Genomic DNA, 11,696 nt, shown 5'->3' with positions numbered 1-11,696 from the left:
AAGAAAAAGAAAGAAAGAAAGAAAGAAAGAAAGAAAGAAAGAAAGAAAGAAAGAAAGAAAGATTGATTAAGGTAAATTGGGCAAGGCGGTCTGCCAGCATCTCTGTGCTTCACTGTGAAATGCCTGAAGCATCCGCACCGCTCTCATTGTCTTTCCTCTCAGCAGTTGCATCTGATCTGCAGACATCTGTCTTCCAGGTCACCTGGAGCTGATCCCTTGGCGTGGGAGGCCTCAGCTGACATTCCCTCTCCTGACAACCTCTGCTCCTTTCTTCCCTAAGCAGACACGAGGGAGGGGCTTGTCCTCATCACCTCTATCCCCAGGCAATGTGGCCTCAGGTTACCTAGTTTCTTGAGTAGAAAGGGGGAAAGCAAACACTGTAGCTCCTTATTTTAGTGTCTGTGACAGGAGAGTGCTGGACCGTAGGCATACCCATGGTGGTGACCTCTGAATTTTTTTTTTTTTGCTTGTTTGTTTTTTGTTTTTTTCGAGACAGGGTTTCTCTGTGTAACCTTGGCCATCCTGGACTCACTTTGTAGACCAGGCTGGCCTCGAACTCACAGCGGTAGCCTTGGCCATCCTGGACTCACTTTGTAGACCAGGCTGGCCTCGAACTCACAGCGATCCACCTGCCTCTGCCTCCTGAGTGCTGGGATTAAAGGCGTGTGCCACCACGCCCGGCCGTGACCTCTGAATTTATAATAACAAAAGACAGATGTTGATTCAGATATGTCTAAACAGCCCAAGTCAGTTATTTTCTAAATGGAACCTAAGGAACTTCCTGGCCTTACCCATCCCTGCTGAACTCTGCTGGCCAAAGATTCTGGGAGAGGGGATGTCATTGTCTTCCACTGTGTACTGTTAGTGAGCCCAGCAAGATGTAGTGAACATTTCTAAACCCAGGTTTACACAGTCAGCCTCGGTTAAACTCAGTGAGTCACGAAACAAAACAAAATGGCATGAATGTGGGACAGGTATTTACAGGAAGTTGACAACAGTCAGGGGGAAGTTAAGGGTGAGAGTAATTAGAACGTATTATATACACATATGGAATTATCAAAGAACACATTTAATTCATTTTAAAAGAATCGTTTAAAAACTTCTTCTGGGTATATAGCAGCTAAACTGAGTGAGGAGTGGGGCTGTATGCCGCATCATGGGAAGATCTATAGAACATAATAATCAGCTAGAAGGCCGGGCGGTGGTGGCGCACGCCTTTAATCCTAGCAGTCAGGAGGCAGAGGCAAGCGGATCTCTGTGAGTTCAAGGCCAGCCTGGTCTACAAAACGAGTCTAGGACAGCCAAGGCTACAGAGAGAGACCCTGTTTTGAAAAACAAAACAAAACAAGATTCTTCCTCTGACTCCTAAAATAGGGGCACTGGTTGCTTCTGTCTTCAGGACATGTGGGCAGGAGGCGGGAACGAGCTCCTCCTCCTCCATCCTTTAGAGGCCTGTTCACTGACAACACCACCAGCAAAGGCTGCACCCTGCCACCTGGGCTAGCCAGCACGTGCTGCTCTGTAGCTCTTCTTTCCTCCATTCATCTCCATCCTTTCAACCCCCTAACACTAAGTAAAAAAAGATAGAGCGGAAAAGGGGGGGGGCAGCGTTACTGTTAGATTATTTTCTGCAGATTAGGGGTGTCGAGTTCCTTGGGGCAAGTTTCATCTTCAGCATCAGGATATCGAATTTCTTCTTATTGTATCTTCTTTGCACACGACTGCTTAACAAACTGCAACCAACAGCAACTAGTAACCAATCAACAGCCCACCCCTCCTCTGGGGCCCTAGCGCTGTTTATAAATCCTTTGAAAAGTCCTCAGAATTCCACACATCACACACTTGCACAAACTATCTGGAGCTGACAGAGTAGCAAATCAGAGTAACCAGCTGTGAAGTAGCCCCGTCTCTCCACACACGGGATTAAAATGAAAACATATCCCCATGATATTTCTGTGGGTTTTTTGTTTTGTGTTTTGAGACAGGGTTTCTCTGTGTAGCCCTGGTTGTCCTGGAGTCACTTTGTAGACCAGGCTGGCCTCGAACTCACATTGATCTGCCTGCCTCTGCCTCCCTCGTGCTGGGATTAAAGGCGTGCGCCACCACCACCCAACCCTTTGTTTGTTTAAAAAAAACCAAATTACAAAGCTCTCATTACACTAAGACTCTCCAGCATTACTGTCACCTCACTCACGGCTCCCTCGTGTTGCATGAATGTTCCTATGGCAGACATGAATGTTAACAGGAGGTAAACTGAGGCACGAGGCCAAGGGACGGTCCAGGGACTGCTGAGTTCGAGGTATGGGGGAAGGCACAGAAGAGGCTTCTCTGTGACGTGTCTCCCTCTTGGGCTGATATGACCCAGGTGCGGCGTTGGATTGGTTACTGTCCTGAGTTTGATGCCTTGCTAAACTTCATGACAGGAAGAGAGACGCTTGTCATGTATGCCCGCATCCGGGGCATCCCTGAGCGCCACATTAAAACCTGCGTAAACCAGATCCTTGAGGACTTGCTCATGCGGATGCAGGCAGACAAGCTAGTGAAGAGCTATAGGTGAGATGTGGGGGTCCCCTCACCCTTCCCGCCTCCAGATGACCCCAGCCCTTCTCAGTGCCTGAGTGTAGTATAAAGCCTGGCAGGGCAGCCATGCAGGAGCCCTGCTGTCCACGCCACTGGAGATGGCGGTGAAGGGAGCTATCCCAAGCCAGAGGCCGTTTGTGTGTGTGTGTGTGTGTGTGTGTGTGTGTGTGTGTGTGTGTGTGTGTGTCTGAGAACAAGGACACGTTACCGTGTGTGATTATGACAGCAGGGCAAGCAGATCTTTGTGTCTGCTGCTTTATGTCCGCTTCCCACTTTGGGTAGGGTAGGCTCTCATATTAACCCCCTAGTTACCGCATTCTAATGTGTTTCCCAAAGAGCCTGAGGTAGTTTATCACTGTTGCCAGTAAACCCTAACTCAGGTTAGCTTAACCAAAGCAAGCTACTGACAGCCCAAATTCACAGACTCTCCCCACCCCCACCCCCGCCCCCGGCGTGGTGCGCTGTGCCCTTGTAGGTAGGTAGGTGTCTGCCAGCACCCCGTCTTCGGATCTGGGAACTGGAAAGATGCCTCTGACCCCCGTCAAAGGGATTCAGGTGTCGATTAGAGCCCTTGCTCCTCCCCAAACCTGGCGCCTTGAGTCTTTGCCTACTTTGAGGATCAAATGAGTTTACACTTAAAAATTTAGAATGGAGCTTTGCACACATCGAATGCTAGTAGCTATGTTACGGAAGCTGGAAAGGTGGCTCAGCAGTAAAAAGTGCTTGTGGCTCTTGCAGAGGAGCCAGTTTTAGTTCCCAGCACCCCCAAAGCAGCTCACGACCCCTTGTAACTCCAGCTCTAGATAATCGGACACCCTCTGGGCCTTCATGAGTACCTGGGTGCAGGCACATATGCACACACATTAAATTGTACTGTTCTTACGAATAAAGTAAGAACAGTAAATAAATAAATAAAGCCAGTATGGCACTGTGCACCTGTAACCCCAGCGCTTCTTGAGAGGCTTAGTTGGGAGGGTGGAAAATTCAGGGCTAGCCTGGACTCCATAGTGAGTATCTTAAGAAAACCGGTTAACTGTAATAGTCCTCTACCCTTACTCTCCGATGAGTAGTGCCCTGCCCCGGCACTCACAGAGAGCCTTGAGTCTCATGACCACATGCTCAGCCTGGCCACCTAGGGCCCTTTAGACCTTCAGCGAATAAACCAAGTCACAGTTCAACAGTTGGTGCAGCTGGTTTTGAAAGCCCCACCCAGGTATGAAGCAGCTTAGAGAAGGTGGGTGGTGAACAAGGGGACTTGGATGGAAACTACAATCACGTTCTCCGTGTCTGTCCACTTTTGTCCCATCCACCCCCAGTGGTGGGAACAAGCGCATGCTGAGCACGGGCATCGCCCTCATTGGAGAGCCTGCAGTCATCTTCCTGGATGAACCGTCCACTGGCATGGACCCTGTGGCCCGGCGCCTGCTGTGGGACACTGTAGCCCGGGCCCGTGAGTCTGGCAAGGCCATTGTCATCACCTCCCACAGGTAGAGCTTGGGCATCTGTGGGCCGGTGGAACAGCCAGAATGGGTGGCTGGGGTGGGACCCGGTGAGCAGAAGGTATGGCGGCACCCGATACAGAGTCCGCCAGGACACTCCCAGGAGGCTGTGCGCGTGGCTCCACTGAGCACGGGCAATCTGGAGCATCTGTCAGCACAAGCCTCCTCCGGCGCTGTCTGAGGCGGTCTCCTTTTCCGCAGCATGGAGGAGTGTGAAGCCTTATGTACCCGGCTGGCCATCATGGTACAGGGCCAGTTCAAGTGCCTGGGCAGCCCGCAACACCTCAAGAGCAAGTTTGGCAGCGGCTACTCCCTGCAGGCCAAGGTCGGGAGGGAGTGGCAACAGGAGATGATAATGAAGTTCAAGGCGTTTGTGGACCTGACCTTCCCTGGTGAGTGATGGTGCTGGTGGGTCCCAGGCTCCTGCCTAGACCTGTTAGCCGCTATGGATTCTGGGCACGCAGGCTGCCCTTTCTAGCCCTCCAGTCCAGCCTTATCAGTATCTGTTTTGTACAGGCAGCGTGCTGGAAGATGAGCACCAAGGCATGGTTCAATACTACCTTCCTGGCCAAAACCTCAGCTGGGCACAGGTGAGTGCACCTCTTACATCACCCACTCCCTGAAGGTGGCATTCATGTGGACTCTGCCAACGCCAGGGGAATGTTTGTGTGGAAGTCACAGCACGTAGTGTGTGAGCTGGTAGGAGCCTCGGAAGTCAGCTCTTTCTACCCCCATGGACTTCAGAGAACGGGGGCCAGGTCTAGAGAGTAGCCACATGCCCAGTGTCACATAGCAAGCCAGGGACCAAGCTGGTACCCTGGTACCCATTTCTACCACAAGAGCAGACAGCTCCAGGGTGGCCTCCTCTGCACTTTCCACCTGCACTTTCCCACACTGCCTCTCCCTGGCTACGTCGTATCACCTATGGGTGGACTCGTCCCTTTCCTACAGGTGTTTGGCATTATGGAACAAGCCAAGAAGGATTACCTGTTGGAAGACTACTCCATCAGCCAGGTCTCTCTAGAGGACATCTTCCTGAGCTTCACCAGCCCTGGCTCCTCCACTAAAGGCAAACAAGGGCATGCTGTCCCAGCCAGCCCCTGATCACCCTCTCACTCTAAGGCTAAGCTTGGTTCAGCATCCCCACCCACCTCCCTCAGAGCCTGTCCCTCTGTAATAAAGACCTTCCTGCGGGGTGGCCTGGCTGTGCAGAGCCTGCTGAGTGAGTTACCCTGTCTGTCGCCGTGACAAGCCAACCCCCTTACAAAAGCGGCTCAGGAGAAGGGTTTATCCTGGCCCCTAGTCCCATGACACAGGTGGTCACAGCTAGCCAGCCACAGTGGCAGCGGCTCCTGAAGCAGCTCCCTGTAGAACAGCCACTATCGGGGGGGGCACAGGGCAGTGGGTGCCTGAGCTCTGATGACTCTCCCCGTTCCATACATTCCGGGACCTCCACCCAGGGAGTGATGGCACCCACAGTGGGTGAGTCTTCCCACCTCAGCCTAGTCAAGATCACTCCCGCAGGCAATCCCCGGCGACATTGTCAGGTGATTCCAGGTCTCCCCAAGTTGGCGATTGAGAACAACCATCACAACCCCACCCCTTGTCAACCTGACACCAAAGCGCATCATTTAAATCATAGCATTCCACTCTCCATCCTCAAATACCATGTTCATCTCATAATTCAAGATAACAGGGCAGCTTCAAACGTCCCCAGAGTCTCTGATGGTTCCGATGGCTGTCGAGTTCAAAGTTCACGGCTCATCTAAGACTCGAGGCAACCTCTTAACTATTAAATTCTACAAAGCCTGAAACAAGTTGTATACTTGGAGCATACAGTGCCGTGGAATAACATACTCATTCCATGATGGAAGAAACAGAGCACACTAAAGAGTGACCAGGCAGAAGCAACACCAAAACCCACAGGTTAAACAAAAGATCCTGTAGCCAGCTCTATGCCCGGCAGCTGGAACTCACATCATTTTTTGGATACCAAAGGATTTAGGTAGCCCTACCTCTCCAGCTCTGCTTCCTGTAACACACATAGCCTGCTTTGTTCCGTTTGTTTGTTTTTTATCAAGACAAGGTCTCTCTGTGTAGCCCTGGCTGTCTCTGTGTAGCTCTGTAGACCAGGCTGGCCTCAAACTCATAGGGATCTGCCCGCCCCTGCCTCACAAGCGCTGGGATTAAAGGCGTGCGCCACCACTGTCCGGCTGTTTTGTTTTTTGAGGCATGTTTTCTCAGTGTAGCCTTGGTTGTCCTGGAACTCACTATGTAGACCAGGGTGGCCTTGAACTCATAGATTCACCTGCCTCTGCCTTCATAACTAAACAACCAGTACTCTGTGGACAATTCTGCCAAGTTCTTCTTTTTTTTCTGTTTGTTTGTTTTTCGAGACAGGGTCTCTCTATGTTAGCCTTGGCTGTCCTAGAGTCACTTTGTAGACCAGGGTGGCCTCAAACTTACAGCGATCCGCATGTCTATGCCTCCTGAGTGCTTGGATTAATGGCGTGAGCCACCACCGCCCAGCTGCCAAGTACTTCTGTGGGCTCAATATGCAGCCAGGGCCCCTTGGATCACAGCAGTATCAGCTTCTGCATGCTGCCCATGGGACACTTTCCAAGGCAGTTGCTTTTGAGGAGCCAGGAGCCCCTTCAGTTCTTTCACCTTCAAATAAATGTGGACCTTGACAAGATAGATGGGGGATTGAGTCCTCTGGAATTGACATTGCTTTGGCCAAGTCAAGCTTCCTAGAAGAAACGGTAAGATTGGGTGTGGTGTAGAGTGATTCTCCAATTTCAGCCCATCTCCTAAATGATCTTATAGTTACCCCTTGGAGGGACTGTACAGTTACATTGAAGGCCCAGTAAGGGAAAGCTATTACCGCATAGGCAAAAAACTGGAATCTATCTCTGAGTGGAGCCATGGCATTGTCTGCTTCCTTATCCTACCCAGGCTATGGTAGTGCACACCTTTAATCCCAGCACTCGAGGGGCAGAGGCAGGCTGACCTTTTTTTTTTTTTCCTGGTTTTTTTGAGTCAGGGTTTCTCTATGTTATCTTGGCTGTCCTGGACTCACTTTGTAGACCAGGCTGACCTCGAATTCACAGTGATCTGCCTGCTTCTGCCTCCCAAGTTCTGGGACTAAAGGTGTACGCCACCATGCCCAGCATGGCAGGCTGATCTTTAAGTTCAAAGCCAGTCTGGTCTACAGAGCAAATTCCAGGACAGCAAGGGCTACACAGAGAAACCCCATCTTGAAACAAAACAAAGCAAAAGTTAATTCAGTTGGACAGGGAAGTGGCCTGTATTGAGATTCAGACCTGGGACACGCAGCTGAGGTGCCTATTTAACATACCAAAGCCAACCACCTGGCCTCTGGGTTCTCCTAGCACCCCTCAGTCTCAACCTGAACTTTCCAGCCCAGTGGTTGGCTTCCTCTCCCCCAGAGGCTCACAGTATAACCCAGACACTTTGCCTTCCCCTCCTCTCTGCCAGCTTTCTCTCCCTGCCGTACGCTTTTCTGTCTTCTGTCTCCCTCTGCATGGTGAATTCCTCCGGCCCTGGTCCTTGGAACCAGTGAAACCGCCTGCAAGCTACCCCCAAACAAATCTGCCTTTATATACTTTAATTTGGCTTGAATTGGCTCATTTCCTTGGTGGAGAATACTAATCCATGTGACCAAGACGCAAGCACCCAGGAGGATAGGTTCACCTTAAGCCATGCAAAAGAAGTGGGAAATGTCTTAGTTACATTTCTATTGTCATGACAAAACACTATGACCAAGCCAACTTATAAAAGGAAGTATTTAACTGGGGCTTGCTTAAAATTTCAGAGGATGAGTCTATCCATGTCCAACATGGTGCGGAAGGCGATAAGCAGGCAGGCATGGTGCTGGAGCAGCCCCTGAGAGCTTACATCACATCCATAACCATTAGGCAGGAGGGAGATGACTGGAGTGGTGTGGGCTTCTGAAACCTCAAAGCCCATCCCAGGGATACACCTCCTTCAATAAGGCCACACCCCCTAATCCTTACCAAACAGTTCCACCAACCAGAGACCAAGCATTCAAACATTTGAGACTTTGGGGGCTGTTCTCATCCAAACCACCACGGGAGGAATAATTTTTTTTTTTTTTTTGAGACAGGGTTTCTCTGTGTAGCCTTGGCTGTCCTGGACTCACTCTGTAGACCAGGCTGGCCTGGAACTCACAGCGATCCACCTGCCTCTGCCTCCCGAGTGCTGGGAATAAAGGTGTGCACCACCACGCCCGCCTGAATAATTATTTCTTTAGTGAGATAATTTTCTTTCTCGGAATATCAGCCCTCTTTGAAGTGCTACGAGAATCACTGCCGTGCAGCTTTGTAAGCCTGTCTAAGCATGCTTCCCCTAACACTTTCCTCACTTTCTCTCTAAAGCCCCACAGCCCCGCTTTTTGCCCCGTGGCTGCTTCCTGTGGTGTGGCTGCCCGCTTGGCATACCTTTCTGTCTGGTCCTCTCCATCTCCCTCCTCTGAGCAGGTTCAGAGATTTACAGTTTGCCTGCTCTGCAGCTTTTCTTTTAAACTCTAATAAAATTGTCTGTGAGATTCAAGAGAAACAGAAACTTGAAGGGAAGCACTGCTGCTCCTCAAATATTTACCCAGGACCTGCAGGAATAGACGAGGGAAGGTGCCGCGTCAAGGGAACTCCCAGAACTCAGACACAGGTGCTGCAGAGGCAAACGCCTCCCACCCAGCCCACCCCGTGCAGTGCAGAGGATCTGAGAAGCTCCCCTCTTGACTCAGTGCAGATGTGCAGCAATTCGTTTCCTAAGCATGCTTTTTATTTCCTACAATTATTTACTCTCCACTGTTGCATATATGTCATAATGGTTTTTCTTTCATGTGTATATTGCTCAGTTAGAATTTGATTGGTCTATATGTTTCTCCACCCAATCTCCTATAAGGCATTCTTTACATTTTTTTCCCTAACAGGTTCTCTCTATGCAGTCCCAACTGTCCTGGAACTCACTATGTTGACCAGGCTAGCCTCAGATTCACGGGATCTGCCTGCCTCTGGCTCCCACGAGCGCTTTTACTACACTTTCCCCCACAGCTGATACACTTTCTTTTTCTTTTTCCATTTTCTTTCTTTCTTTCTTTTTTTTTTTTTTTTTTTTGTTGTTGTTGTTGTTTTTCCTTTTTGGTTTTTTAAGAGAGGGTTTCTCTGTGTTAGCTTTGGCTGTCCTGGACTTGCTTTGTAGACCAGGCTGGCCTCGAACTCACAGCGATCCGCCTGCCTCCGCCTCCAGAGTGCTGGGATTAAAGGCGTGTGCCACCACACGCCTTAATTCTATGTCTTTTCCTTTTTCAGCCTTTTCCTTTCATTGTTTTTACTTCTCAGTTGTAACTTTCTATAGCTTTAGCTGTCCCTACAGTCTGTGGACCCTAACAATATCTCAACTTCCCTTCCCAGGTACTTTTCTTCCTCAATTTTTTTCTTTTTTTTTTTCTTTTTCTTTTTTTTTTTTTTTTTAAAAGATTTATTTATTTATTATTATGTACACAGTGCTCTGCCTGCGTGTACACCTGCAGGCCAGAAAAGGGCATCAGATCCCAGGATAGATGGTTGTAAGCTACCATGTGGCTGCTGGGAATTGAACTCATGACCTCTGGAAGAACTACCAGTGCCCTTAAGCGCTGAGCCATCTCTCCAGCCCAATTTTTTTTCTTTTCAAAATCAATCTAATATCTACTCCTGTCCTCACCCATCACACATCTTTCCTCCTCCTAATTTTATTAAAATCCCATTATACTCCACACTACCCTAGGTTGCTAATCCTCCAGCAGTTACTGAAATCACACGGGCTGTTGCTGTTACTTAGGTCATACCCCTAACAGTGCTGTTATTCTTCAGCCGTGTTTGCTCTCACAGTTACGATTCCACTCAGAGGATAAGGTAGAGATGACACCAGGCACCCTGAGCTCCTGGACTCACGAACTGATTTCTGAGTTTCTACCACATCCAAGTCCCTCTTGAGCACTGCAAATATTTCAGGCGAAAAAACATAGCTGATTAAAAAAAAAAAAAAAAAAAGCAACAGAATAACTCCTGATGCAGAAGCATACTAATCATGAAACACAAAAAATAACATAACTCATGCAAAAATTACAAATCCTACAGTGATGGTGTCCAAAGAACTCAGTGAAGAAAATAAGCTCGCGTGGGTCCAGCAAGATGGCTCAGGACATACAAACGGTTGCTGTGCAAGCCTAACAACGAGAGTTGGCTCCATGGATCCCACACAGTGAAAATATAGAATTCCTGAAAGTTGTACTCTGGCTTCCACATGCTATGGTGTGCACTCACTTGCACGTACATACATCACAACTCACACTTTTAAAAAAGTAATTTTTTTAAAGTTAAAAAAGTAGGCTCCTGAGCTGGAGAGATGGCTCAGCAGTTAGGAGCGCTGTCTGCTCTTCCAGAGGTCCTGAGTTCAATTCCCAGCAACCACATCTATACTGGGCTCCTAACCGTCTATACTGGGATCTGATGCCTTCTTCTGGGATACAGACATATATATATCTTTTAAGAAAACATATGAAAATAAGCTCCTGATTGAGAACATCGAATAATAACATAAAGTAGTACAAATTATCAAATAGGAATACAATAAGAAATATACTGAAAAAACGGTATGAAATGCTAGAAGTAAAGCCATAAGTCAAATAAAAAGCCCTGTGACGAAAAATAAGTAAATGTTAGTGTTTGCCACCTTGATACAAGCTGGGGTCATCTGGGAAGAGGACCTCAAATGAAAATCATCATGTCTGCCTGGCATTTTCTGGATTAGAGGTTGCTATGGAAGAACCCAGCCCAGCCCGGCATGGTGGCGCATGCCTTTAATCCCAGCACTCTGGGAGGCAGAGGCAGGTGGATCCCTGTGAGTTCACGGCCAGCCTGGTCTACAAAGTGAGTCCATGACAGCCAAGATCACATATAGAAACCTTGTCTTGAATAAAACAAAAACCAACAACAACAATAAAAAAACAAGAACCCAGCCCATTGGGGGTCAGGTAGCCCCGAACTGTGTAAGAAAGCAGGTTGAGCCAGCTATGGAGGGCAAGCCAGGAAGAGGAAGCAGCATCGACCATGGTCTTGGCTTCCCTTTCTGACTCCTGGTTCCTGCTTGAGCTCCTTCCCTGACTTCCTTCACGATGAACTGTGACCCTTAAGTGAGGAAAACTGCTACTTAGTATCGGCCTGAAAGGGTTAATTAAGGATTTTAGGGAAGAGCTCAGGGGCTGCCCCTCCTGGAAGGGTTGGGTGGCTCTGGCTCTGCTCCCAGAAGTCTTGGCAGTAATCCCTTGTGAACTCCTTGATAAAGTTAAACAGTTATTGGTTCAAGGTGAGGGAAGGCTTATAGTTATCTTCTTTCTTGTTCGTGAAATTTTCTCCCCTGACTGATTCCCAGAACGTGTTTAGTCTAATAGGTATGGGAACCAAGTTTGTTACAGGTAACATTAATGAGTTACTAATGTTACGTGCCAAGCCAGAAATATGCTACTTTAGAAATGTATAAAAGTTGTGCTTAAGAAATAAACCGTTGCTATTTGCCACCAGAGCAGTAGTC

The 11,696-nt window shown here is 48.7% G+C and overlaps 1 protein-coding gene across 1 annotated transcript in view; it reads left to right on the top strand.

Annotated features, from left to right (window-relative positions):
- Positions 1 to 5,183, top strand: part of LOC127208622 (ATP-binding cassette sub-family A member 17-like) — a 64,638-nt gene extending 59,455 nt beyond the window's left edge. The window contains exons 18-23 of the mRNA XM_051168113.1: positions 1,635 to 1,662; positions 2,366 to 2,553; positions 3,897 to 4,067; positions 4,281 to 4,471; positions 4,596 to 4,669; positions 5,031 to 5,183. Coding sequence (XP_051024070.1) covers positions 1,635 to 1,662; positions 2,366 to 2,553; positions 3,897 to 4,067; positions 4,281 to 4,471; positions 4,596 to 4,669; positions 5,031 to 5,183 — 805 coding nt within the window. The remainder of the gene's footprint in view (positions 1 to 1,634; positions 1,663 to 2,365; positions 2,554 to 3,896; positions 4,068 to 4,280; positions 4,472 to 4,595; positions 4,670 to 5,030) is intronic.
- Positions 5,184 to 11,696: the final 6,513 nt, after the last annotated feature.

Source organism: Acomys russatus, chromosome 25 (assembly GCF_903995435.1).
Source record: "Acomys russatus chromosome 25, mAcoRus1.1, whole genome shotgun sequence".
NCBI lineage: Eukaryota > Metazoa > Chordata > Mammalia > Rodentia > Muridae > Acomys > Acomys russatus.
Note: the sequence above shows the minus strand (reverse complement) of the source record. Positions and strands in the feature narration are given on the sequence as shown.